This window comes from Molossus molossus, unplaced genomic scaffold, assembly GCF_014108415.1.
Source record: "Molossus molossus isolate mMolMol1 unplaced genomic scaffold, mMolMol1.p scaffold_m16_p_12, whole genome shotgun sequence".
Classification (NCBI taxonomy): domain Eukaryota; kingdom Metazoa; phylum Chordata; class Mammalia; order Chiroptera; family Molossidae; genus Molossus; species Molossus molossus.
This window is the reverse complement of record NW_023425347.1, coordinates 55,702,715-55,730,310: the sequence shown is the minus strand read 5'-3', so window position 1 is coordinate 55,730,310 and position 27,596 is coordinate 55,702,715. Positions and strand designations below refer to the sequence as shown.

Below are 27,596 nucleotides of genomic sequence, written 5' to 3'. Positions count from 1 at the left end.
TGAGACACAAATATTGATCAGCTGCCTCCTGCGTGCCCCCTACTGGGGATCAAGCCCACAACTCTATCATGTGCCCTGACCCGGAATCGAACTGGCAACCTCTCGGTGCATGGTACAACGCTCAACCAACTGAACCACATCAACCACATCAGTGAGAATTTTTACCATAGCAAAACCCACAGACCCTGGAAACCGGAGTTCACTAAGCGGCTTGGGGAACAAGTGCGGTGGAGGTTCATCTCCTTTGACATCCTACCTGCTTGCTAGCCAGCTTTTGTACATCATGCGTGTATGCAGTCTTACAGTTAATCTTTGCAAAGGCGGTAGGAGAAAACAGAAGGGTTAATATTGTTATACATTCATGAAGTATCACCTAGTTGACCTCTTATACATCCCATGACTTTAAACTTCTAGTGCAATAGTCTTAGTTCTATGAGACTCTTTCCCTGTCATTTCTATTATTAAGTGTTAAAAAGGCTTAGAAACCCCAGAATGGTGAGTGGGAGGGAGACCTGGTTTGGTTACAGCTGTCACTGTGTAGCCACCATCCTGGAGAGGTGGGCTCCTCATTGCTGTGGCAGGAACCAGCGGAAAAGTCATTTTCCTTTGGGAAAATTATCAGTGTTGTAGGTCAGCCTTCACCTGCAACTCAATTTCATTTTCAGTGGATGTTTCTTTCGCAACGCATGCTCTGCAGCAGGCAGGAAGCTGGGCTTTGTGCATCTTCCATGGGAAGATCTCGGAGAGCTTTGTGGCATAAAGCAAGCAAACCACTATTTGCCGAGTGAGAGAAATTGTCAAGAACTATACCGGGAGTTTTTAACGCTCATTATCTCACACCTGTTATAGAAGATGGGTATGATTATCACTCTTGTACAAGCAGGGTAATGAAGACTCAAACGGATTAAGTAACTCGCCCAAGGTCGAAGAGCTAGTAATTAAAAGAGACAAAAGGTGAATACCGGACTTTTCAACTCCAGATAAAGCCCTTGCACTCGCCCAACCCCATGATAACTTTTTCACAGAACAAATGATACCAGGAAGACGGAGTGGAGGCCAGGCAAACAGCTAAATAGGGTCCCATTTGGTCAGTGTGGGCTGAACACGAACCACGGGCATCACCCTGGCTCGTGACAAACCCTTCAGAGGCCTGGGTAACTTAGAGCTGTAAGCCTCGGGGGTAGACTCTCGTGTGGAATTTGGCCAGAGCCAAAGTGGTCCTCATCCTCCACGGCCACAGGGACCAACGTGAAACATCCTGGGATAAATGTTCCCACAGGCTTGGCGAAGCGAGTCTTGTTTGCATCATTTCTGCAGTATGCCTTCAGAATCTCCCAGTATCAAGATGTTTCCAACACACGGCTTCCAGTGTAGCCTTCAACATCTCACAGGTAGTTCTGCCCCGAAGTGGAGGCAGGAGGGGCTCCGGCAGATTTGACTGGGTTGGGTGGCGGGGGAGGAAACAGCAGAAACAAATGGGAACTTTTTTCTTCGTACGCTCCTGAGAGATTTGGCTCCAATCAAATGTGAGCTATTCGGTTGTTTGTTTTGGTTCTTATTGAGTGCCTTTCCTGGAAAAAGCACAAAGGACTTTGCAGACCTTAAAGAAAATTCCTAAGTGTAAACAGCCAATCTCTAAAGCTGCTTTGAAAGGTCACTGACACATAAATATTACATGTACCTATAAAACCGAAAAGGAAGGAACACACATAAGAATGGAAGAGGAAAACTTCCTGAAAACAAACACCGTCCAGAGTAGAATCAAAAGGATATTTGCAGGCTGGGATGAGAAAGGAATGAAGGGTGGAAACGGGCCGTGTTCTTATTTCTCCTTGGCCAATTCAAATGTCACAGACTCCAGGATTCTTATTTATCCAAATGAGTGTGCCCTTCAGAGTTCAAACTATCTGTTTCCATCTCTCCGCACTTGCTGAGCTGCTAAAACCCGCCTGAGTGTTTGGATTACGGAGAGGCTCTGCTGGGAGATGAGAAATCCATGCCCTTCCGAGGCGACAATAGGCGCCGCAGACAGACTGGCTGACGGGACGATGCTTGAGTCCCCCGAGAGGTGGATGGTTAAAACTCCTGATGGGGCACGAGTTTCCTTCGGATCTGGGGGGAGGGGCGTGCCAGTGGCCGGATTAGAGCAGCATCTTTACTCTGAGCCTCGAACCGTTAGGAAATAAAGGTGCTCCTCTGGCTCGACCTCTGACTGCCCTGTGGCCTCCAGAAGCCTCTCTGAGTCCCAGTTGTCTCAGCCGCTCAGAGAAAGTAGTAGCTGTGTTCACGTAAATGCCGTTGATTTTCCTTTTATTTTGTTCAGCCAAGCCATTCAGTGGGACTAGATAGTCTCCTATCTCTTCCATCTTTTGACAGCCCCAGACGAGAACTGGAGTGAGGCCCAAACTAAGTAGGCATTTTGGGTTTTACGACGTGAGGGGGTGCTTTGTAAAAAACGGTGGAACATGAGCCACCTCTGGGAAGCCTGTAAACCCTAACTTCCCTTCTCCCTGATTCCTTTCTCTCCCTGAGCCCTGCCAACTCTCCTGTGTCTGAAAAACAGAGCCGTTGGTGATGGTGCTTTGGGGAAGGACGAAAGCTGTGGTACATGCTCCCCCCAGAGTTAGGAAGGGGCAGAGCCTCCCCTTCAAGCACAGGGTGGACCCTGTTCTGTCCCCACCTCTGCCTGTGGGGACAGTAAGGGGTGGAGGAGTTTGAGTGCGGGGGAGGAAGAGGGGGGCAGTGTGGGGTGGGGGGAGGACTACAGCCAAAGCCTGGATTGATCTGTGGGTCACACGCCTGCAGCTCCTGGCCGATGCAAGGAACATTTGGGAGAAAGTAGTATTTGCCTAGCTCGCTGAAGCTTGTAACTGTATTTTATTTCTCAGCTCACCCTCATCTCTAGCCAGCTTCTCTGTTTCTTCACTTCCAAAGGCAATTCATCTCTCCTCCTTTCCAGCCAAAGTACTTGCTGAATGTATTGACACTTGATTATCTTCTCTGGGCCTGTCCATTTTGCCAGAAATAGGCTCCCACCGAAAAGCCTGTGTGTCCCGCCACCCCCTTGAAACCCGTCCTTACCCAGGGTCGCCACACTCGGCGCGGAGACATCCTCAGCAACTTCTCCACGAACTCTCTTAGAGCCGCGTCTCCCAGGCTTCTGAGCTCATTGCTCTCTTGACACGGACCTCCCTGGGATCTCCAGTGAGGTGACTTCATCCAGCGACCTTGTCCAGGCTGCATCCTCTTTAATTTCTCTGGAGCATTTGATATTCTTCACCACCATCTTGAAATACTTTTTCTCTTGGCTTTCCTCCTATCTCCTCCTGTTTCCTTCCCTAGTTCTTCCTTTAATTCCCTAAGTGGGAGCTTCCTCTAATGATTGCCAGTCCTCTCTCTTTCTCTCTCTCAGGCTGATTTCATCTCTGGCATCACTTTAGCTCCCGCTCAATAGAATGATTCTGGAAGGACCAATCTCAACGTTATAAAATTCTTCCTCCCAGCGTCCAAGCGTCCGTACTCTCTGGACCTAACTTACCTTCCCAGCCGCATTTCTCTTCTCAGGCTCTGTTGGGAGGGAGTATGATGCCCTTCAAAGAGCGAGGCTGCGGAGGCAGAGAGCCGTGATTACAAACAGTGGCTTCCGCGTTTCCTGGCCATGAGATCTTAAGCAAGTAATTGACATATTTGTCTCAGGCGTACAACATAATGATTCGGTGTTTGTATTGTGAGATGATCACCACAGGTCTAGTTAACATTTCTCGCCTACACAGTTACAATTTTTTCAAATAGACGCTACAGTATTATTAACTAGAGTCTCCATGCTGCACATTACATGCACTAGACTTATTTATTTTGTAATTGCAAGTTTGTACCTTTTGACTCCCCTTATCCATTTTACCCACTCTCCACACATCCCTCCTCTGGCAACCACCCACCTGTTCTAAAAGAGATGTTGTTGGCACGTCAGTAGTGTGCCTGGCACCTCGCAAGTACTCAACAGCTAGAAGTTACTATTGCTTTTGTAATGGCGATGATACGAACAACCACAAACTTTTTAATCAACTACCAGACGCTGTGCACGGGACAACGTGGGCCGAGGGGGAAGCTGCAGGAGCCGGCAGCCCGCGGCATTCACTGGGGCGAGGACAGAAGAGAAGCACACAGCCGTTCCTTGTGCCCATCCACTTAACATTAACCCTCTGCCCCACACCCTGGTCACACCCTGGATGAAATCCATCGGGTGGAGACGGTCTGTCAGCAAGGGCTGGGGGAGTGAGTATTACAAATGGATATATTAGAAATGGGTCTGAACGAATAAGCTGAAGTACTTCACATGCGTTCTCTCAATAGAATCTCTATGATAACCCTATGCAGCAGGTACTAATCTGAGCCTGATTTGGGGGGTGAAAACATTGACACTTGAGACTAAGAGTTTGGCCAAAGTCGCACAGCTTGAACCCGGGTCTGCCCAGGTCCAGCGCTCCAGGGCCTCTTCCCCATTTCACACCCCTGCTTTAACGCCCAGCCCTGCACAGGCCCGTGTTATGAGGCCTGATGGCTCCAGATGACGGACAAATTACTGGCATCTGTTCGGCCTATTTCCAGGCAGGACAGAACCTCTCCCACTGACATTGTAAAGTAACCCCACCACAGAATCAACCCCGGTCACCACCAGGCATTCAAACTAACTATTAGAAAGTTACGTTACAGAGAAAAGAACTATTTCTGATGTTAAATCACTTCCAGAGAAGAGCCGCTGAACTCGGAGCAAATGTGGCAAACGATTGGTTGAAATTCCCTCTAGAATTTGCTTGCCTAAGCCAGAAGGCACTTAGTTCGGCTGCAGTCTTTGAAAATGTCCATAACCTCCTAAAATAAAATGGTTGTGGCCTTTAAGCTCTTAAAATGTAATCATTTCCATTTATGAGAGGAGCCAATTGTTTCACAGTTCTAATGCTGTTTACCTGAGAACCAGTAAAATGCACAAGAAAGGAAAGTCGGCTCTGGAGTCAAACAGATCTCGGCCAACAGCCAAAGTCCAGATACTAAAAAATCTCAATTGCATATGCTCTCTAGGGCTCTTGTGCCCCATTCAGGCAAAGGCTGCCGTTGAAATGTTTTGTTCACTTATCCCCGTCAACTAATAGAGGCAGCAGAGGGTCTCGAGTAAGGTCCAGAGCATCAGGGACTAGTGAGCAGTTACACGTAGACATTCCGCTTCTCTGCCAGTGGCCTTCATGCTTTTAAAACGGTGGACCCCTTTGAGGATTGAATGAAAATTGCCACTTCTTCCCAGAAAAATGCTCCAACTTTGGAATCAGACATGGTTGGATTGGAGTCTTGACATCACCACTTAACAGTTGTGCTTTTTGAGGCAAGCTCCTCGACCGTGGGGTGCTTTCATTTCTTGATCCATAACGTGGAGAATCATAGTGTGAATTTCACATGAAGATTGAATGAATTAACGCATTAAGCAGCTAGAGAGCAGACGAGGGGCTGTCGTGAGTTACTCAGAAGAGACTCTGGAATCTGAATTTATAACTTACTAGCTGTGGGATCACTGATCCCCAGGTTTTCCGTCTGTACAATGGGGAGAGTCGTCACGGTGACCAATTTCATAGGGTTGTTGTGAGCATGAAATGAGTTACTATGTATAAAGTACTTATAGCACATAGCACATAAACACTGGAAACAGTTGTAGCCATTATTACGATCTCAGTGTCTGGCACATGGCAGGTATGCAATACACGCTTTCTGTTATTCAGCTCGGGTGACAAGCATCTAGGAGAACTGCTGCATCCTTGCCTTTCATGTTTCTCACATGGCTCATATACGATTCTGTATGGATATTCTTTTGGTAAATAATATTTACAGTACCAGTTGACTGGTGCAAACAGCTATTAAAACGTATCCCACACAATTGGCTGCACATGAAAATAAAATTAAACTGATGACATGTCCCAAGCTCTAGAGTGACTTATATTTCAATGAATCTCACTAAGTCAGTAGTCATGCAGGATATAAACCCAGTAAACACCAGTCAACGGATCTTACTACATTTTTCTCTAGCTGGCATTTCCAAAGCACCTTCTGAAGCAGAGTAGTAAATTCTCTGTGTTGTGTAAGTGAGAACTGGTTCTCAGCCAGGTTCCTCAGACACACTGTGGTCTTTCACCATGCAGGGAGCCGGCACCCCGATCACTAAGTAATTGTCCGATCCAGAAAGGCATAGCCATGTGTACCAGCGGTTCTCACAGTGAAGCCTCCATGCTAAGATCATCCTCATCCCTGGGATCTTGTCAGAAGTACAGACTCTTTGACCCACAGAATCAGGAACTCTGGGAGGAGGGCTTAGCACTATGTGTGTTCACAGGCCCCCAGGGGATTCCAATACCTGCTCTGATGTAGAGGATGCTGGTCAGTACCTGAGATTCTGAGAGCAAGTAGGTCCCCAAGCAATACCAATCTCAGAGAGAACTGCTTCTAAAGAGAAAAATGACCCGGTAATGTCCTCCTCCTGTTACCCAGAGTCCCCCTCCGATTTCAGCAGGGCCAGGATCTGCTTCCTAATTCCTCTGATGGGTTTGAGGACAGATGCCACTGTGTGGAACCTGCTCTTCTGCAGACACTTGTGTCCAGATGGAATCAGCAAATATATAGCAAAAGAGATTGATAAAGGGACAGCAGTCTTGGGGTACTCGGGAAGAGGGAGGGGACCAGTCCAGGAGCTGCAGAGACTCCATAGGGAGGGTTGGGTCAGTTGCATAAATATGAGCATCCGTTCTTTTTCACCACCTGCTATCAGCCACCTTCTTCTCCCAGGGAGCGTAGCTCTGCTTTTTATCTGTGTGTGTACTACAAGTGGGATTCAAAAGGAGAGCTTAGAGGCCAAAAATCACAGAGGATCCCTGCTGCACGCACATGTTGGTGGCCATCACACCATCCTCATCTCATTTCCATGGTAATCACTCATGTGAAGCAAGCAGGAAACGGAAGGTTAGTAGTAAGCTGTGTCACCCAGAGGAGTCATTTCAAATGTATTAGCACCGAAGGTGCAACCTCCCGAAGGTGGAAACAGATAAAGTCGCTGAGTCTGTCCTTATCCATCTGCCACCTACGTAATTAGAATTTGAGAAAACCCTACCCGTGGTTCATTGCTTTCCTCTCTAAAATTCATATGTCTAAAAGGTTCACATGTTCCCCACTTTGTATTCATCACTGGGGTGAAAGAAGCCACCACCATCAGCCGGGCCTCTCCCCCGGCAGTGTACACGGGGCTGTACTACTCACATCTGACTCGCAGCTCTATGACTCCCGTCTGAAATGTTCTCCCTGCCCTGGCTCTGCAGACACTTCTAAGGGAAGAAGCACCATCGGACTGCAGAGTAATGGATCAATTTCTCCATCAACTTTTATTTTTCTCCCCCACCCCAAATTATATAATTTTTTAAAACCACGCTGGGGCAGATGTGTGTTTACTTTGAGAAGGAAAAATGTTAACATTTAAACTGAAAGCCTGTTTCAGTTTTAAGGTACTTAATTGCCTTACAGCATATAATAAACCGAGCCCATCTTGTCATTCAACTAATGGAGGGAGTGATAAAGAGATAGGAGCCCAGGACCCGATTCATTCCAGTTTTCCTTTGTACTGGGTTTACTTTGGCACCGTGCCTCATGTGTATTTTACACTTCTTTACATTTTGTACATCCCTGTATGACAAATACTTGTCAAACAGAAACTAAACAGATTTATAACCCCTTAACTTGAAATGAGCCAAAATTGAACTGCCAAAACTTTATGACTTCATTTTCTTTCATAGTTTTCCACTACATTGGTTCAAACAGACAAACCCCACTTGAGGTCAAGCAGAGGTCATTTCACTTTCATTACTAAAATATAATTTACAATATGCCAGACCTAAACAAGTTTAGCCTAAAGGGTTTGTATAATGTAAACCATCTGTTCCTCAACAATACAGCTAATTTCCTGCCGTTACCATACAGTCTACTGACTGCTTCTTTAAGGGTTTTTATGATTTTTTAACTAGTTCAGGATTTATGTAAAATTTGAAAATGAGTCTGTAGTTAAGACTCATTTGTACCAAGCAACTTGAGCATTTTAAAAATGCAAATCACTGTGTAAATTATTCCCCTGAAACCGAGCTCTGAGCAGTTTTTGCTGGGTACTTCTATGCCGGCTGCTGCACAGGTGTTCGGAGGAAAGGTTTTGTGAAATCTGCCATTTCGGTTGCTTTCTCTGCTTCTCCCCAAATTTGGTTATGACTAGCTCTGGTGAACGCCTCCTCTTTCCTTTTATAGGCTGGAGAAGAGTCGAGACTCTTTGTTATGTGACCCACCAGGTACTGGTAATATACGATGAGACACATTTCGGGTCGAAATGTACTCTTTTATGGGTCTGGACAGTGAGGAAGAACAATTATCATCGCAGCGAGTGACCACACACTCACGGCTGACCTCACAGCCCGCAGGGTGTGGGCCCAGGCGGAGCCTGCAGAAACCCTCCCAGGGAAACCGCGTCTCGAAGCAGCGGGCTGTGCTTGCGGGTGAAGCAATTCTGGCCCCCCTGGAAATTCTTGATACTTTTAAAGCCTCTTTCTTCGTCTGTAAAATGGCAAGAGTAAGAGTTCTTCTTCCAAAGGCTGGTGCAAGGGCCTGTCCAGCCCCTCTTCTCTTCCAGCCCCCAGAAGTGTGGCCTGCTTGCTTCCTTTTCCCACCTGCCACCGTCCTCTCTTCCACATGAGTTCTTGTCCCTCGACCTCCATCTTCATCACTCACCCTCCAGCTCCAAAATAAAGTCTCTGTCATTTATTAAAGAATTCAAAAACAGCCCTGGCCAGTTTGACTCAGCAGTTGGAGCATCGGCCTGCAGTCCAGAGAGACCTGGATACGGTCTTTGCTAAGGACATGTGCCTCGGTTGCAGTTTGTCCCCGGCCCCGGTTGGGATAGTGTGTGTGGCGGCCAGTCGATGTGTGTCTCTCACATCAATGTTTTTCTCTATATATTCCTCCATCTTTCCCTCCCGCTCTATCTGAAGATGAATGCAAAAATGTCCTCTGGTGAGGATAAAAAAAAAGTGGAGTAGGAGGGAGAGAGAGAGAAAAACATCGATGTGAGACAGACACATCGACTGGCCGCCACACACACGATCCTAACCAGGGCCGGGGACAAACTGCAACCAAGGCACGTGCCCTCAGCGGGAACCGAACCTGGGACTCCCTGGTCCAAGGGCCAATGTTCTAACCACTGAGCAAAACTGGCCAGGGCCCTCCCACTCTATCTTAAGATAAATGCAAAAATGTCTTCCGGTGAGGATAAAAAAAAAAAAGAATTCAAAAACAAAACAAAAAACCAACTACAGGAGAACAGAGAAAAATTAACAAGAGGAAACAGCATGTTAAAAAAAAATAGAGGGAATTATAGATGACCATCTAGAACTCCTTAGGCTATAAATGTATCTAAATTATTTGCATTTGCTCCACTTCCTAGGTTACTCCCTTAATAAGGGAAATAAGATTGATTTTGAATGAAGAATGCTTAATAGGTGGACATTGCTTTTATACATTGTTACATCTAATCCCCACTGTAACTATGGATGCTAGATATTATATTATTTCATAGCTATGGAAATAGAGGTTCAGAAAAGTTAAGAAACCCACCCAAGGTCAGCCAGCTAATATATAGGACCTACCCCACAGAGTTGTTGTATTAAATTAGTTAATATTTGCTCAGTGCTTAGAGCAGTGTACATAGTACAGTGATACCTCGGTTCTCGAACATAATTCGTTCCAGGAGGACGGTCGAGAACCGAATTGTTCGAGAACCGAAGCAATGAAACCAATAGGAAAGCGTGACTCCACAAAGCGTGACTCTCTCTCTGCACGCACACTGATGACGCAAGCAAGGCGCGCTGGGCCGAATGAACGCCATTCGGCTCAACTCGGCTCATCTCGGAAGTTCGAGTTCCAAATATTTGTTCGGATTCTGAGACAAAAGTTTCTCGAATCTCCTGGTCGAATACCGATTTGGTCGAAAACCGAGGCGTTCGAGAACCGAGGTATCACTGTACATGCTATATAAGTATTAAGTATTGCCCTGGCCAGTTTGGCTCAGTGGTTGAGCGTCGGCCTGCGGACCAGAGAGTCCTGGGTTCGGTTCCTGCTAGGGGCACATACCACAAAAAAAATAAAATAAGTATTAAGTATTAATAGAAAGTACCAAGTCCAAGATGCAAATTCAGATTTGTATGAGTTCAAAGTCACATGGTTTGAATTACACCACACTGCCTATGGGTTCATTTCAGCAAGGGTGGGAGAAGGGTAGAAAAGTTCAATTCCTCATTATATCAGCCTACTGTTACTTAGATTTAGTTCCTAATTCCCATTTTCCCTCAAAAGAAATATGCTATTCAGTCCCTTGCTCTTCTCTATCACCAAAAGCCAGGGAATCCTGTTTAGATTTTTTTTTTTTTAAAGCAACAACTTCTATGCCATTCAAGGGACCTTCTCATAAATTGGTTTCATTTACATCATCAGGAGAAGTTCTGATGGAAATCCCAATCTTAATGTCCTACAGGAAAAATTCACCTTGGTATACTCTTGCCACAAAAGCAAAATCATCTGAGTACTGCAAGAGAAGATGGTAGGGTTGGTTCAGTGAGTTATTTTCCCATCACCCACATGCTGCTCTCCCAGAGGAACTCCACAGCACCCCCAAAACCCTAGCCCCTAGAAACAAAAGGAAAAATAGTGGGTGGACCTGTGATTGCAGAAGAAATTTCCTGATTCAATCAGATAGAAAGATTTGTTATATGTTTTTTAAAAATATTTTTTCTTTATTGATTTTAGAGAGAGAGGAAGGGAGAGGAAGAGATAGAAACATCAATTGGCCGCCTCCTGCATGCCCCCCACTGGGGATCAGGCCCACAACCTGGGCATGTGTCCTGACTGGGAATCGAACCAGTGACTTCTTGGTGCATGGGTTGATGCTCAACCAGTGAGCCACACCAGCCGAGCTGGTTATGTTTTTTTATTATTTATTTATTTATTTATTTATTTATTTATTTTTTATCCTCACCCGAGGACATTTTTCCATTCTTTGTTCAGCTAGAGCGGGAGGGAGAGAGAGGAAGAGAGAGAGAGAGAAACATCGATGCGAAGGGACACATCGAGTGGCTGCCACCCGCACGACCAAGAGCTGGTTATGTTTTTTGAAATTATTGACCTTTTTGAATTGATACAATATTCGCCTGGTTCAAATTTTTAAAAGCATGAAGTAAAAAATCTTCTACCTCTGCCCTGGCCGGTTTGGTTCAGCCATTGGAGCGTTGGCCTGCGGACCAGAGAGTCCTGGGTTTGGTTCCCGCTAGGGGCACATACAAAAAAAAAATCTTCCTCTGTCCTCTAATAGTTCTCACCTTTGCACCCTCCCATCAACCACTGCTTTTCCTGAGCATCCTTTCAGCGTGTCTTTATGCAAATGTAAAGAAATGTGAATATGCTCTTTGTCTTCTCTTTACACGAAAGCAGAATACAGCATTAACTGCTTTTTGTTTTGCTTTTTATTTATTTTTTTTAATCTTCACCGGAGGACATTTTTTCATTTTTTGTTCAGATAGAGTGGGAGGGAGAGAGAGAGAGAAACATCGACGTGGAAGGGACACGTGGAGTGGCTGCCACCCGCTCGACCAATCAGGGCCGGGGACAAACTGCAACTGAGGTACATGCCCTTAGCGGGAACCGAACCCAGGTCTCTCTGGACCGCAGGCCGACACTCTAACCGCTGAGCCAAACTGGCCAGGGCTTGCTTTTTATTTTTAATTTAGCAATAAGATTTTGGAGATCTTTCCATATCAATACATAGAGAGAGTCTCATTTGTTCTTGTATCCATACACTATTTTATTTACTAGCTCTGCTGTAATTAATCTGATGTCTCCTTTAGGTCAACATTTAAGTTGTTTCTAATCTTTTGTCATTACAGACAATACTATAATGAATCAATTAGATGAATAAGCTTTAATTTACTGAATGTTTTCAGCAATGTATTACTGCTACTTTCAGCAGAAGTAACTTTCCTATAGGGCATTTTCAAATACAAACCCCATAAACTCTGTTGGAACAAATAAACGAGACCTATTTATAATAATATTATCTGCAGAAAAGAATGTTTCGAAATCCTCAATTCCATGTTGTCCTTTGAGAATTTTGCTGCAAGTTTATTTACACTTATATTTAGGTTGGTGGGCAATTTTGCCCTGGAAAATACCAGCCTAGAACAGAGCTGATCATCATGAATTCTAAATCAGTAGCATTTGGATTAGAGGAGGTTTTTTTCACGCAATTTTCTAAACTGTTATTTTGAACTGTGTGGAGAGCTCCGCACTCCATGTGGGTTTGCAGCATGGTCAGCTTCAATGGGGATCCTCAGAGCAGCATTATTCCCCCTGAAATAAGGATTTAAAGTGCAGGGATTATTTTAAAAATCAGCTTATGTACAAATGCATTGCTTTTATGACTTTTTCCCTAACAAATTAGACTAAATGTCAGGCTAGATTTGAGGTGAATTTTTAAAAATAAGAAAAACACATGACGCAGTAGACATTTACTGCCAAGATCAAATGTCACAATGTAATATTTCTTTTTATTGTGAGGTATATGCTAACCCCCGGTAAACAGCCCACTTGCAAAGCCGTAGGAATGCCTATTGGTATGAAAGTAAATTCAAGAAATTGAAATCTGATGAAGACAAAATAATGTTCATGAAACAATAGCAACACCAAGGTGAAATAGTAAGAGTTAAATAGCATTTACTATGTGCCAGACATCATGCTGAGTACTTTACAAATGCTAACATATTGAAAGTTCACAAGAATCCTACAAGATAAAATAAACTATATCCAGTATTACCATCCCATTTTATAGGCAAAGGAATTGAGGCGTGAGGTGGTTAAATCCTGTACCCAGGGTCACACAGCTGGTAAGTGGAGTACACGATTCAGAATCTGGCTGCCTGGCTGTAGAGGTCGTGCATGTAACCAGCCACCACCCTGCCTCTTGCATGTAGTAAAGCCAAAAGGACTCCAGAGGAAGCAAACACTATAGTGGTCAAGGAGAGCTTCAGAGGAAGCAAAGATTCAGTATATGGAGAGGAGCACATTCCAGACCTCCCCACCTCTACTGTGAGCACCACAGGACAATCTTTCGTTTTGGTTTCTCTGGCCTTTTGCACAATAAATATCCTGAGAATAGAGAGCATTGCAGGAACAAAGTTATTAAGCAAGAATGTGCTTGGTATTTGAGGGTGGACAACGAGGAGACCTGTTTAACTATAATGATGCTGTCACATAGAGGAGGAGCAAGTGAGGACCAAATCACAAACACCCTAAGTGCCAGGCTAGGAATTAAGGCTGCATGGTCTGCAGCCCTGGTTCTCACACTCTGATGTTCGCTGAAGTCCCCTGCAGTCTGTCACATGCACATTCTGATTCAGTAGATCTGAAGTGGGCCCAGGAGTCCCCATTTGTAGGAAGCTTCCAGTGATGCCGATGTTGCTGATCTTGAGACCACACTTGGAGTAGCAAGACTCTAGGCAACAGCAGGAAACCATTGTTGGAGCAAGGGGTCTGCTGGGGGGATGGGGCGTGGTGGACAGAAGGTTGCATATGCCACCTCCCCTAAGTTGCAGCCAACCACTTAAAACTTACAGATGTACAATATTTTAATCTAATTTATAGACCCTTTCTTTATATATTCCACCCCTTCTTTCCAGATGCCAAGTAAGTACCTGAAGAAATGTTTTAAACCACACTTGTTGTTTCTTTCACACAGAGCAAGGCTAAGGAGCTGCCGCTTTCTGCTGTACGTTTCATGGAAGAATTGGGTGAATGTGCCTTTGGAAAGATCTATAAAGGTCATCTCTATCTCCCAGGCATGGACCATGCCCAGCTGGTTGCTATAAAGACCTTAAAAGAGTACAATAACCCCCAGCAATGGACAGAATTTCAACAGGAAGCCTCCCTGATGGCCGAACTCCATCACCCCAACATCGTCTGCCTTCTAGGTGCTGTCACTCAGGAACAACCTGTGTGTATGCTTTTTGAGTATATGAATCAGGGGGATCTCCACGAGTTCCTCATCATGCGGTCCCCACATTCTGATGTTGGCTGTAGCAGTGATGAAGACGGGACCGTCAAGTCCAGCCTGGATCATGGAGATTTCCTGCACATTGCAATTCAGATCGCAGCTGGCATGGAATACCTGTCCAGTCATTTCTTTGTCCACAAGGACCTTGCAGCTCGCAATATTTTAATCGGAGAGCAACTTCATGTAAAGATTTCAGACCTTGGGCTTTCCAGAGAAATATACTCCGCCGATTACTACAGGGTGCAGAGTAAGTCTTTGCTGCCCATTCGCTGGATGCCCCCAGAAGCCATCATGTATGGCAAATTCTCTTCCGATTCAGATATCTGGTCTTTTGGGGTTGTCTTGTGGGAGATTTTCAGCTTTGGGCTCCAGCCATATTACGGATTTAGTAACCAGGAAGTGATTGAAATGGTGAGAAAACGACAGCTGTTGCCATGCTCCGAAGACTGCCCACCCAGGATGTACAACCTCATGACAGAGTGCTGGAATGAGATTCCCTCCAGGAGACCAAGATTTAAAGATATTCACGTCCGACTTCGGTCCTGGGAGGGACTCTCAAGTCACACCAGCTCCACTACTCCTTCGGGAGGAAATGCCACCACGCAGACCACCTCCCTTAGTGCCAGCCCCGTGAGTAATCTCAGTAACCCTAGATATCCCAATTATATGTTCCCGAGCCAGGGTATTACACCACAGGGCCAGATCGCGGGGTTCATTGGCCCACCGATACCTCAGAACCAGAGATTCATCCCCATCAATGGATACCCAATACCTCCTGGATATGCAGCATTTCCAGCTGCCCACTATCAGCCAACAGGTCCTCCCAGAGTGATTCAGCACTGCCCACCTCCCAAGAGCCGGTCCCCGAGCAGTGCCAGTGGGTCGACTAGCACTGGCCACGTGACCAGCTTGCCCTCGTCGGGATCCAATCAGGAAGCAAATATTCCTTTACTACCACACATGTCAATTCCAAATCATCCCGGTGGAATGGGTATCACCGTTTTTGGCAACAAATCTCAAAAACCTTACAAAATAGACTCAAAGCAACCATCTTTGCTAGGAGACTCCAATATTCACGGACACACCGAATCTATGATTTCTGCAGAATTATAAAATGCACAACTTGTTGTAAATGTGGTACACAGGAAAAACTAGAAAGCCGTAGAAAAGATTTATATTCAGATATTTTTATTAAAGTAAGGTTCTCATGTAGCAGATATTGCAACAAGTATCTTCTGTGAAGTTTGATTGTGTCTTACCAAGCAGGGCAGACACCAGCCAGAAAGAAACATTGTGGGACTCAGGCCTCATCAGGGTGCATGCCGCGGCACTGACTGGGATTCGTACAACTGGTTGCAAGTACTGAAACCTGCAGATCGGCGAAGAGGAAAAGATCCTTGTGATTAAGCATCAAACCAAAAAGGAAAGTCAAATGGTGCTTTGTGTATTTCACCTTCGGTCACCATGACTGGTCTCTCCCCAAAATGTATATACCGTAGTGTTTGTCTACCTGCTGTCTTTTCTTCAGGACATATATTCAGGAATTTTGTTGATTCAATTTAGACTCTATGCATCTTTGTATGGAAGTGATGTTCAGAATCAATGAGGAAACTTTAGACCAAATTTGAAATCCCAGATGGAAATGAGCCATAAGACCAGTGTAAGTTCCCCTGAAGCCTTCTGCGCAGCGGGGCTTCTTGGGAAGGTGCAGAGTGTGGCTCTCTGTGAATCTCCTCTGCTGATCATGAAGGCCTTTGCTACATTTTCTTTTTCCACAGTGTGTTTACACAAGCCCTTGAAATAACATAGGACGTCAGACCATAAGAAGGCTAGATGTGGATGTGGGAGTTGATTATTGGTTGATAGTGATAGTTTATTTTGTTGCATTAGAAATGAGACACCAAAGGAAGCACAGTCAGGAAAATGGCCCCTCGGCCTAGATCAGCATCCATGGGAGAGGAACAAGGGTTCCCGTGGGGACAGCCTTGCGGGAGCTTCCCTGGCCTGATAACATTGACCAGTAGAGGTGTGGCTGCAGACCAGCACATGGATGCTTGCAACTTCCTGCTGTGAGTTGTTCAGTGGACTCTGGGGACGTAGGAAACTCTATGACACCAATGTCTAGTTAATTTAAAGTTTCTCTCACTCTTTTTGTTTCTGATCGGGAAATATTCACAGATTTTATTTCAGCACCAAGAGTTATGACATTTTGTTCATAAGATTAGTTGGAATCCAAAGACTATGAGTTCTGTTTTGTAAAATATTACAGTATTTTTAAAACACAAGTACTGAGTTCTCACTTCAAAGATTACTACGAACTGAATTTTTTAAACTGATAAATAGAAGCAACATGATCATTTTGGCCTTAGTTAGAGGGAGGCATCAAATGTGCATCTCATATGCCATTTACCTGCTAGCCATCGTGTGCCAAGTGTAGAATTCCTATGGGTGGGTTTCGGGTTCTACATAGGAAGGAATGTTATGGTTGATTTTTCTCTTGTTATAAAACAACTCTTGTTATAAAACAACTATTTTATTCTAAGAACAATGTCTCCAAGTCTCATTTTTAAAAATTTTACAGCTAAAGAGACTTATAAAGAGACTTACTGGACGTAAAGTAATTCCTGGAAATGATATTTGATGAGGAAAACATAAGAATTAGAAGCACATTGATGTTTCAGTTTTTAAAAAAATACAGTTAGGATGAGAAATCAAGGGAATGTGTTTACCAAAATAGGTTGCTATTTTCCCAAACATTGAATCTTCAAACAGCAAACATGGACTTACAGGTACTGTGAACTTAAAGAATTGACTATATTCAAATTTATTCAGAGATAAATTAAGACATACTTTTGTGGCATAAATAAGCTGATTCAGAGTTACATTTCTTAACTTTAGGTAGAGGAGAGTATTTGTATCCTTTTGTTGCTATGCAACTGTTTAATGATGAAGATTCAAACCACAATTTTGTATATCATACGACAATCAATTGCTTTCCAAGAATATTTATTATTTTAAGTAAACACAATTTCAGTGAATCTGAGTTTTTCTAGGAGTCCCTTAAAGGGAAATTATCATTCCATGAGCCAGTGAAATACCTACTCTGGAAAAACATTGCTATGGTTTAAAAAATAAATTCAAGTTAGTTTTTTATAAAGAACTATAACATTTATTTTAAACATTTTATAATTACTGAAGTCATTACGGTGAGCAAACTAAATTTCAAAACCACTTGTAATAATGTATTTTATAATAGCACTGTGATACTACATAACACAGTACCTTTTGTATTAAAATCGTATTTTTTTTCACAAACTGAAAATATCTTTTGCTTTATTGGCAGTGTTTTTTGTTTTTTTTGTTTTGTAAGATGACTTTATTTTCAGATCTTTTCTTTTTTGCACAAAACTATTGTTTATGGTTTGTATCACAGAAGTGAAAATATATCTTTGCATTTTTATATCTGGTCTGTTTCCTTGTTTCCTTTGTTTATTTGTTTTTAACTTGATATAGATTTTCTTCAAATATATAATGGCAATATTCAGATGTCTTGCCCTACGTTATCTTTTCTTATTTTCACTGCATGCATTTAATCACTGTATTACTTAATGTTTGATTTGTTATTATGGGCATTTAAAATAGACAAGCATGGAATTGTAATGACAAAAAAGGCTATTTTATATTGAGGATATATGCATTTGTATTTCACACACCAGAGATGATATTAAACACTGATTATTTTATGCTGCTGTTTATTAAAAATGTTTACCATAAAATATTATTTCCTGAATATTGCTATCATGGAGATATTTGGGAATTTTAATACTCTTTCTCCTAATGATTGACATTTCATAGAAAGAGAATCATAATTCCTATTTACTGGTATTTCATTGAAATACTTTTTTAAAAATAGGCTTTTAAAAAATAGCCTTGGGCATTCTTTTGCTAGTGACCATAGGAGGAAGGGAGAATCCCAGTGATTTCATGAGCATATATTATCCCCCCTATATATGGCAAGATTTTAATTTTTAAAATCAAAATAATACATTAAGTAAATACAATCAAATGGAATGTAAAAATTGGGTTTAAAAGTTGCATTCTTTTCTGCCTTGATGCTTCCACGTGAACTTAGGCATCAACAATCATGTTTTAGTTCCCTGCATACGTCTTCTGTTCCACTTAGAGTCCAGCCCTATGGGTAAAACGAACGCGGCCCTTTAATTGTCACAGCTTACCTTTATGACCTTATTTGCCCAAAAGAATGAGTTCCCCATCTGGTGATTAATACACACTGTCAAGGAAAATGAGTACCGTTATGAAAGTTCAAAGAACTTGTCCATTTCTTCTCTTTAATACAGAAGGGACCACAATAAAACCTTCAGGGCCGTATCCATCTGTTTTAGGTACAGCTCTTGTCACCACCTTAGCCATCAAACTCAACGAAGTAATCACTTCACATGGCAGAGAGATGGTGTCAGGCTGGGTTTCTCCCTCTCACTTGAATCCCTCAATCTGCCTTTCACTCCCATTTCCTTCTTATGTCTCTGTAGGCTCTTCCCTCCCACCATCCCCAATCCCTTCAACTCTGTGACTTGAGCCTTACCCATAACTCCCTAATCACCAGCATCTGCCAACTTGCAGCACCGCCCCGGACAAGGCCTACTGCAAATCACTAAGAACTGACTGCAGAGGAGTTGTATTGTCTACGCACCTTCCAAGATACTTCGCTATCCCAGTGGTTCTCAAAGTGTGGGCCTCAGACCAGCCGACCTTGGAGCTTGTTAGAAATGCAGGTTCTCAGGCCCCGCTTCGAAGTACTGAATCAAATTCTGGGGTGGGACCCAGCCATGTGTGCTTTACGAGCCCTCTGGTGTTAGAAAGACTGAGAATCAGAACCACCCTAATTCAAAGGCATGGGGGTGGAGGGTGGGAAGATGGTCATTACATCCTTAGTAATGTGTATAGATGAGCATTTAATAACATTTTAGCCACTTCTTAAAGGAAATCAAGTTTGACTTAATCACAAATTCAGCAGTAAAAACTTTGTATTAACGATTTGACAGTTGATTATATTTTTTTTGCAGTTGTTCACACGGATCGAAAACCAACAGCACCTAACTTTTGTCGAGAATATATTCCTTGTCTAGTTCACTCAAGACCCACATTCTGGGATAGTCACCAAAATCTTTTTCCTTCATATGGACAAGCTCAAAAGTGTTGGTCTTTTAGTGTACCTTTTTTTTTTTATTCCTTGCACTGACTATTAACACCACAAAGAGAACTCTCCTCTCTGTTGCAGCTTGACAAAATTAAGGTCAAGGATAGGCTGGGCTTTCTCGGGAGGAGGAGAAGACGCAGCTCTCAGCATCCAGGAGAAGCCGCTGCAGAGGCTCCCCATGCTCCTGAGCTTTCTGGGACAGCCTGGCCCCGTTGGCTGGATACAGTCACCTGGGGTTTGTCCCACCGTGTCCCTTTGCCAGCTGCAGTCCATCCGTCCTCACTGGCTGGCCCGGGGAGCTCCTCTGCTCAGGTGGTGCTCCCCACTGCCTTTAGAGGACAGCAAGAGGGATCTAAGGGAGGTGCAAGAGGAGATGCTTCTTAATGTATAGTGAGTGCTATTCTTCAACCAACAGTTCAGATGCTAAGGCGAAAATGCTATGTAAGAGGAGCAGGAGCAATGGAGCACACACACAAGGGACATTTTTGTAGCCAAAGTATGACCTCACCTGAGGTTTGTTACCATAAATACCAAAGTATTAGGACACTTAACTCAGAGGAAGGAGAGACTTACATACCATCAAAGCTCTCAAGGTCAGTGTAATCCTCTGGGCAATTAGGCTGAGCAGACTTAAAAACAGACATACAGGGAGAAGGTCTGCTGACATATTTATGACTGGTTGAATCCTAAGCACCTATGAATTGCTTATTCACAAACAAGTACTAGAACGTTTGCTGACCAGGCCTGACGCATGCTTTTCCTTAGCAAAGTGACCAGGTTAGTAAATATTTTTATGCAGGAATGTTTACATTAGGAGAACAACCCCTGCTTTAAAATTAGATGGGATAGTACGTACATTTTTTAAAGGGTATCTTTTGTGCTGAAATAAAGATAATTCGGAATATTCAGTTTGGAGGAAAGTGTCAGTCTTCATGGACCTGTGTTCTTGGTTGTAAATTCAAAGACACACAAAACAGCGGAAGCAGCTGCAGAAAGCCATCGATGACGCTCCAGCTCCGCCCAGACAGAGGCACTTGGAACTTGCTTCAGAAATGGGTCAAGGTCAGGCCCGCCCTACAGCAGGTGCTCCTCAGCCACTGCAGCACTTGGGCCTGGGTCCATAGCTCCACTCAGCCTTAGGGCCCCTGCTGATACAATTCCCTGAAAGGTTTCTTTTGAGTCTAGACACATTAAAATCACTGGAAATGAGCTGTAACTCCCCACTGGCATCATCGAGTTAGTTTACTGAGTCAACCTGGTCAGATTAAAACTAATATTCAGGCAAAATGACAGATTAAGACTTAATTGTATGCCCAGAGTTCACGCTGGAAACAGTGTATCCGTTGTGCTGGTCAATTTGGCTGCAGTAATGAACTGCAGTCTCAGCCTTGCAAGAGCAAACATTTAGATGTCTTGCTCATGCCAGTCCACAGAGGTGGGTCTGCTGCTGTGCCTGCACCCGGGGCCCTGAAGGCGAGCTGTTGTCACGGCAGAGAAAGGGCGAGAGGCAGAACTGAAACAATCGCTTGTAAAACCTCTGCCCAGACACGCTCCACATCTCATCCGCTCACGTCTCTTGGTCAACACATTTTCAAACCAAATCCGACCACAGGACATGGATGTATCTCAGCCCGCTAAGTGGCACCGTAGTCACCACCACAGTCGCGGGCAGGGATGTAGAGTCCTAGTTGTTTTTCCCAACCTGGAAGAAGCCCCGAGTAGATCGACGTGGTATGGCAAAGCCACGGCGTCAGCGCCCTTCTCCCTTCTTGCCCTCCTGGTGGACGCCATCAACTGGTGCTCCTCCCCGCCGAGCTCAATTTCTCAACATTGTCAATGTACTGCCCTGAATAACCCCCTAATCAGTCAGAAATAGCACCAGGGATTAAATTTATCCGCTATCCCTGCTCTGGAGCAGTGCTTGTCAAACCAGGTTGTCATCACAATTGGGGAGATTTCTAATGATTTTATCTTCTCAGGACCACCCCAGAATGGACCTTAAAAGAGAAGCTACCTAGCCCTGGCCAGTTTGGCTCAGCAGTTAGTGTCAGCCTGAGGACCCATGAGTCACGGGTTTGATTCCAGTCAAGGGCACGTACTTAGGTTGCAGTTTGTCCCCAGACCTGGTCGGGTCGTGTGGGAGGCAGCCAGTCGATGTGGCTCTATCACATTGATGTTTCTCTCTGTCTTTCTGTCTCTCTCTCTCCCCCTCCCTTCCATTCTATCTGATGATAAATAGAAAAGTATCCTCGGGTGAGGAATAAAAAAATAAATAAATAAAAGAGAAGCTACCTTAAAATCTCTAGATTTCTTAGCATACAACAGTATGTCTAGGCCTCCTTCATGGGACCCGGATGAAGAGAATGGGGGCACGCAGCGTGTACTTTTCAACTGCTCCTGCACAGGAGCCGGTGACCTTGAGTACGTAAGACAATCTCTATTTCTTTACCCATAAAATAATGTAAATGTGGCATCGAGGTTAAGAGGAAAGGTTCTGATGTCAGATTGCCTGGGCTTAAATCTCCCCTTCAACCCTTGGGAACCATGTGAATTTAGACAAGTTCCTGAACTGTGTGTGATTTTGTCATCTGACCGAGTATCTACTTGCCATTGACTTGTTCTCTGTGTTTACCAATCCTTCTCTGTTCAGTTTGTTTTTTTGTTTTGTTTTTCTGTATTCCACAGATAAGTGAACTTGTACAGTATTTGCATGCTCTTCAAGTCCACTCCCACTCCAGGCAACCACTGACAGCTGTTCTGTTCCAGAATTTTTCCTTTTCTAGAGCAACATACAACATGCTAAGTCTTGGCATAACATTTTTGAGATTTGCTCATGTTCGTGGTTCAGTAGGGCTTCTTATTGTCAGTCAGTATGCCATTGTATCAATGCATTACTATTCTAAAATTCACCCACTGAAAGACACTGGGTTGTCTACAATTATTGGAGATTATGAATAAAGCCACTAAACAATTGAAGAAAAAAAAGAAGAATTGAAGCTAATTAACACACATGCGCTAATTCATGTAAGCTGCACAGAAAAGCGCCTGACGACAGTTCTCAAAAAATGTTCTACATTTGTACACTGTTTCTGTAATACCTGCCTTTCAGAGTTTAAGAGAATATAAGTATGTGAGAAGTGTCTGGCACATAGCAAGTGCTCAGAAACTGGTCACAGTGCTATTATTCAATGTGTTTTAAACAATTTTTATAAAGAGACACATTATTTTCTATTGTGGTAAAAAAAAATTCATACCATACAGCAGAACACCTATTGCTGATGCCAATGAGGTGGGGGCCAGCCTAGCCCCTTAATAATTCCCATCACCTCCCTTCAAACCACCCCTGAAAAACAAACATACACTGAGTGAAAACAGCTTCAAGACCCATCCCTAAGCCAGCGATTTTCAACCTTTTTCATCGCATGGCACACATAAACTCATTACTAAAGGTGTGCGGCACACCAAAAAATATATTAAATTATTTGCCACTCTGAAAAAAAAAAAAGAAGAAAAAGGTATAATTTTGATTCATTCACACCGGACAGCTATTGCTGTGTTGCCTGTTGTCATTTTTTTAATTTGATCATCTAAGGGAGAAGAGGTCAGTGCCCCCGACTCAATATTCAGGAATTGAGGTTTTAAAATTCGGGCGCACACCAGCTGAAAATTGCTGCCCTCCGTCATCCCTAAACCATGTGTCGTCCCTTATACCCGCTCCAAACCAACCGCCACCTCAAAGCTTCTCCCGTGTTGAACTCTGGAATTATCCTTAGGGCAACTGAGTATGAAAAGGTTAGTTAAACCCATATATGTGAAGGAAACCTGGAATAATGACACCTTTTAAGCAGTTCCCCCTCCCACACCCCTCACACTCTGAACCGTCACAGTTGTACTTAGATATTATTAAATGCAGTCTCTCTCAGTGATCGGTGTTCCCATGGGAGGACCGAGATGAAAGGAGACCTGATCCTCCTAAAACATGGAAAGTGCCCAGGCAGACACTGCATTCCTTCATTACAAACCTCCCTAAGATCCTCTCCTGCAGGAATTCTGAGCATTACTCTTTAGAACTTTGATTGTGGGGTTTGGGCACCAGCCTGCAATAGAAAACAAATTAGCTTCCTTTAAGCATCAAGATCCAAAAACAAACAGCTTCTACCAAGTTGTCTACACAATTCCCACCCTGAAAAGGTCCTTGATGCCCAAGCTAGAGTGACTGACTACGCCAGTTGGCCAAGGACAATCCCAATTTTGCACTGAAAGTCCGTTGTCCCAGGAAAGTCCCAGTCCCAGGCAACCTCGGACTCTTGGCCCCCGAAAGTGAAAGCCAAGGAGGTGAAATAAAAGCCAGCGTGTATTGATTCTGAGTTCCTCTCTGTTGGGACACAAATATAGATATAAATACTGATCACTGGCCCCTGCATCTCAGGTGCCTTAGGGGGAGAGACCGAATTATTTTATAATTAACACAGTTTTGAAAGGGGGGGGCACACTTGGACTTAGAAAGGGGAACCAAGCATTTCTCGGAGCCTAGCCTTTTATAAGAGAAAATAAAATTTTTAAATGAGAAATTTCAGGAATTCAAGTCACTGAACTAGGCTACCCACCTCTTTCTTCCTGTTTGATCTTTGAAGATTAACATTCAGTATTTTTCATGACATTTATATTGAGGAAGGAATATAAGATTATTAAAAGCAGAGAAACTCAATATGGGAACGCACATCAAAAGGTCTTCAAGACAAAGGAGGGATCATATGATTTGAAACCAGAGTTACTAGAAGCATGTGTGCTGCTCTTCATTTTCTAGTTAACAGCGTAACATACGTCAAAATCTGATTTGAAACACGTCTCACAGCCTAGCTGACATTTGGCGATCCTCAGCCTTCTTTTGCTCTTGAGGATGGGGGTTCAAATCCAAACGAGGTTAACACGTTGTACTGGTACATATTCCTGGTGGATGAGGAAAACAGTCTTATAGCTTAAGTAAAATGAAAACATCTGTTCGCGTCCTGAGGGAAAGACCTGTTTTTAAAAACAAAGAGGGAGAGGGGGATGTTCAAGCTGGAGATGGCCTCAGTAACTTGACCAGTGTTAAACAGTTACAGTTGCAGTTGCCTTGCTCATCCCAGGATGACGAAAATGTGGACGTGAGCCTCAGTTAAGCCTTCATTTTTTCAGGATGCCATACCTGTCTTATCCCCTAACCCTGTCTAAAGCCACTGACTGGTTTCAAGTGTTTTTCACACTAAATCAGTGAGTGCTTGACCTTTTGCCACATACTTTATCTTGGTCAGTAGCTGTGCACTCTAGGCAAGAAGCTGTATTAGTCAGCTATTGCTGTGTAACAGAATACCACAAACTTACTGTTTCAAAACAACGTGGGTACAGCATGACTGAATTTTCTGCTCAAGGCCTCAGCAGGTGTTGGCTAGGTTGTGTTCTGATCTGGAGTTCAGTTCCTCTTTCAAGCTCTTGTGGTTGTGGCAGAATTCAGTAACTTGCTGTTGGAAGTCGGAGGCCCTGCTTCTCTGGCTGCCTGTCAGCCAGCGGCCACTCTCACCTCCAAGAGACTGCCCACATTCCTTGCCACACGGTCCCTTTCATTTCCACAGGTAGTAACAGAGAATCTCCCTCACATGGAATCCTTTTCACACCTTGAATTACTGACTTCAGGAAGAGTCCAGGCTCACTTAAGGCTTACCTGATTAGATCAGGCACACCCAAAATTATCTTCCTTTCCTAAAGTGAATTGTGACAGAAAACTGAACTTAGAGTGAAATACATCCTATTCACAGTCCTGAAAATTATGTGGGGGCAAGAAATGTTGAAGATCATCTTAGAATTCTGCCTACCATAAAAAATACAATGCAACATTTCTCTTTTGAGTCCTCTATGACTATTTTTAGGGGAAAGACAGGAAAAGCCCCAAAAGGCATATAATAGGATTTAATTAAATCTACTCTCCAGTTGAAGTTATAAAAGTAATAAAAGTTAATATCAAAATATATAGTAGTTGGTATTTTTGAGCTATATAAAGAACTATAAGTATATAAATAAGTTACAGAAGTTAGACAGATTTCTTAATAATTTATAATCTAAAAGACAAAAAATATATACACATTTAGTTAACAGATATGTATTAGGCTTTTATTATGTGCCAGGCACTATTTTATACAGCAGTGGTCCAACTATTTTGGGTTTGTATTTTATTGACAGGGGACTCAGAAAATTAACAGGTAGAAATGCAGCCAAAAATCAATACATCAAAACTAATAAAAACAAGAGCAACAGATGCACAAAGATAACTACTGAGAGTAGCCATACTTTATTAAAGAAGGCTAGATAGCTCACTTGGGACATGAGACCTTTGTGAGGCAGGGTTGCCTACTGGTTAAAAGCATGGACTCTGGCCCTGGCCAGTTTGGCTCAGCGGTTAGAGCATTGGCCTGCGGTCTAGAGGGACCCAGGTTCGGTTCCACTAAGGGCATGTACCGTGGTCACAATTTGTCCCTGGCCCTGTTTGGGTCGTGCAGGAGGCAGCCACTCGATGTGTCCCTTTCATGTTGATGTTTCTCTCTCTCTCTCTCTCTCTCTCTCTCTCTCCCCCACTTTATCTGAACAAAAAAAATGGAAAAGTGTCCTCGAGTGAGGATAAAAAACTAAATAAATAAAAATGCTGGCTCTACTGCATTCCAGCTGTGTGACCTCAGGTGAATTATCTGGCATCTCTGTGCCTCAGTTTCCCTTACTGTAAAAATTAGGATTGAGGATAAAATTAATTTATTTAAAACATTTGGAACAGTTTGCCCAGAACATGGTTAGAGCAGGTGTTGACTATCACTTACTCTAGGCAATGACTGAGTGTTTGGCTGGCATTGATTTTTTACACCCTCATAATAATCCTGAGAGGTAGGTATTATCAGTTGCATATTAATCGATGAGAAAAATGTAAGTACAGGGAGGCTAAGTAACTTCCTCAAGGCTATAAAAACAAAGGTATGCTGGGATACAACCCAAAACTGCAGCAAGAGATGGGAATGAGAAATTATAAATAGTTCTCTGTTCCTGCAGCACTCTTCCAGAGTAACTGTAGGATTCGACGACATAATATATGGAACGTTTTTTGAATGGTAACTTGCCATACGTTAAGATATTGTTATCAATAAGCATACACCTTTACCTACTGGTCACTTGTTACCTGATAATTTCTGATCTTGAAAGAAAAAAAAATCATTTTAGAGAGAGACTTGAGGGCTTCTACTTGCTGTACCCCGGGAATTCACCCCGACTCTATACACTAGCGAGGTCGAATCCACATTGTGGACTGAGACAGGCTCGGGCTTGACAACGGACCTCATTGGCCTTTCAAAGTGAAACGATTGGATGATTGGCTGCGGAGGTTTCTAGAGGCCTTCCCCCTGTCGCTGATTGGATGAGAAGCAGTCAAGCTCCCACCTCCTCGTTACTGTTTCTAAGGGACCTGTTGCTTAGCAACCGATTTGCGTCTTCCAGCCAGGCGGACACCCAGCTACACCTGTGAGGAGGAGTGAACAACTGGCCCGCACCTCGCGGAGCTTACGCCTCTTACTCCCACTTCACGCACCAACAACACGGGGTTGTCCCTGGTGCTTGTCCAAGTTTGCCTTGAGCCTGGGCTGGGGCTGGCCCTGCAGGGACGCACGCCGTCGAGAACGTGCCCAAGTTCCCCTCTAGAAGTCTTAGTTTGGAGGAGTCAGAGGAGAAAAGAAAGTCCCTGTCATATGCCCAACTTAGAGGACGTTTATCTTGGGAGTACACGTCGTCCTGCGACTCTAGAAAGCAACTAACTTACAGTTAACAGGACCTCACACACCTGCCTCACAGTGATCCCTGGCAGTGTCGCGAGCGCCAGATCTCTTGCTGCCTTACCATGTGCAGCAGAGCTTGCTTCTTGCTGCGAAGGGAATTCCAAGAGTTGAAAGAGAACAACTATGTGGTGAGTGATTGGGACCCGGAATGATGGGTTTCATTGGGACAAAACTTTTAAAAAGCAGTTTAATCTGTGTTTATTCTAATAAGGCATAATTAAGTTCAACCTAATGTAACGACAGTATTGTTGTTTAACAAATCTATTTTACTATAACAATCCATTTCATGATAATAATAATTTCGTAAGAATAATAGTTAAGCCTAGCCAGTGTGGCTCAGTGGTTGAGCATGGACCCATGCACCAAG

At 43.7% G+C, this 27,596-nt stretch overlaps 2 protein-coding genes across 3 annotated transcripts in view; both read left to right on the top strand.

Annotated features, from left to right (window-relative positions):
* Positions 1-15,446, top strand: part of ROR1 (receptor tyrosine kinase like orphan receptor 1) — a 378,939-nt gene extending 363,493 nt beyond the window's left edge. The window contains exon 9 of one of the 2 annotated variants that reach the window (XM_036256134.1): positions 13,850-15,446. In XM_036256134.1, coding sequence (XP_036112027.1) covers positions 13,850-15,277 — 1,428 coding nt within the window. In that variant the 3' untranslated portion in view covers positions 15,278-15,446. The remainder of the gene's footprint in view (positions 1-13,849) is intronic. The other variant, XM_036256133.1, reaches the window with a different exon arrangement.
* An 11,845-nt stretch (positions 15,447-27,291) lies between these two features.
* UBE2U (ubiquitin conjugating enzyme E2 U) overlaps positions 27,292-27,596 on the top strand; it is a 39,438-nt gene continuing 39,133 nt past the window's right edge. Inside the window, exon 1 of the mRNA XM_036257423.1 lies at positions 27,292-27,357. Coding sequence (XP_036113316.1) covers positions 27,292-27,357 — 66 coding nt within the window. The remainder of the gene's footprint in view (positions 27,358-27,596) is intronic.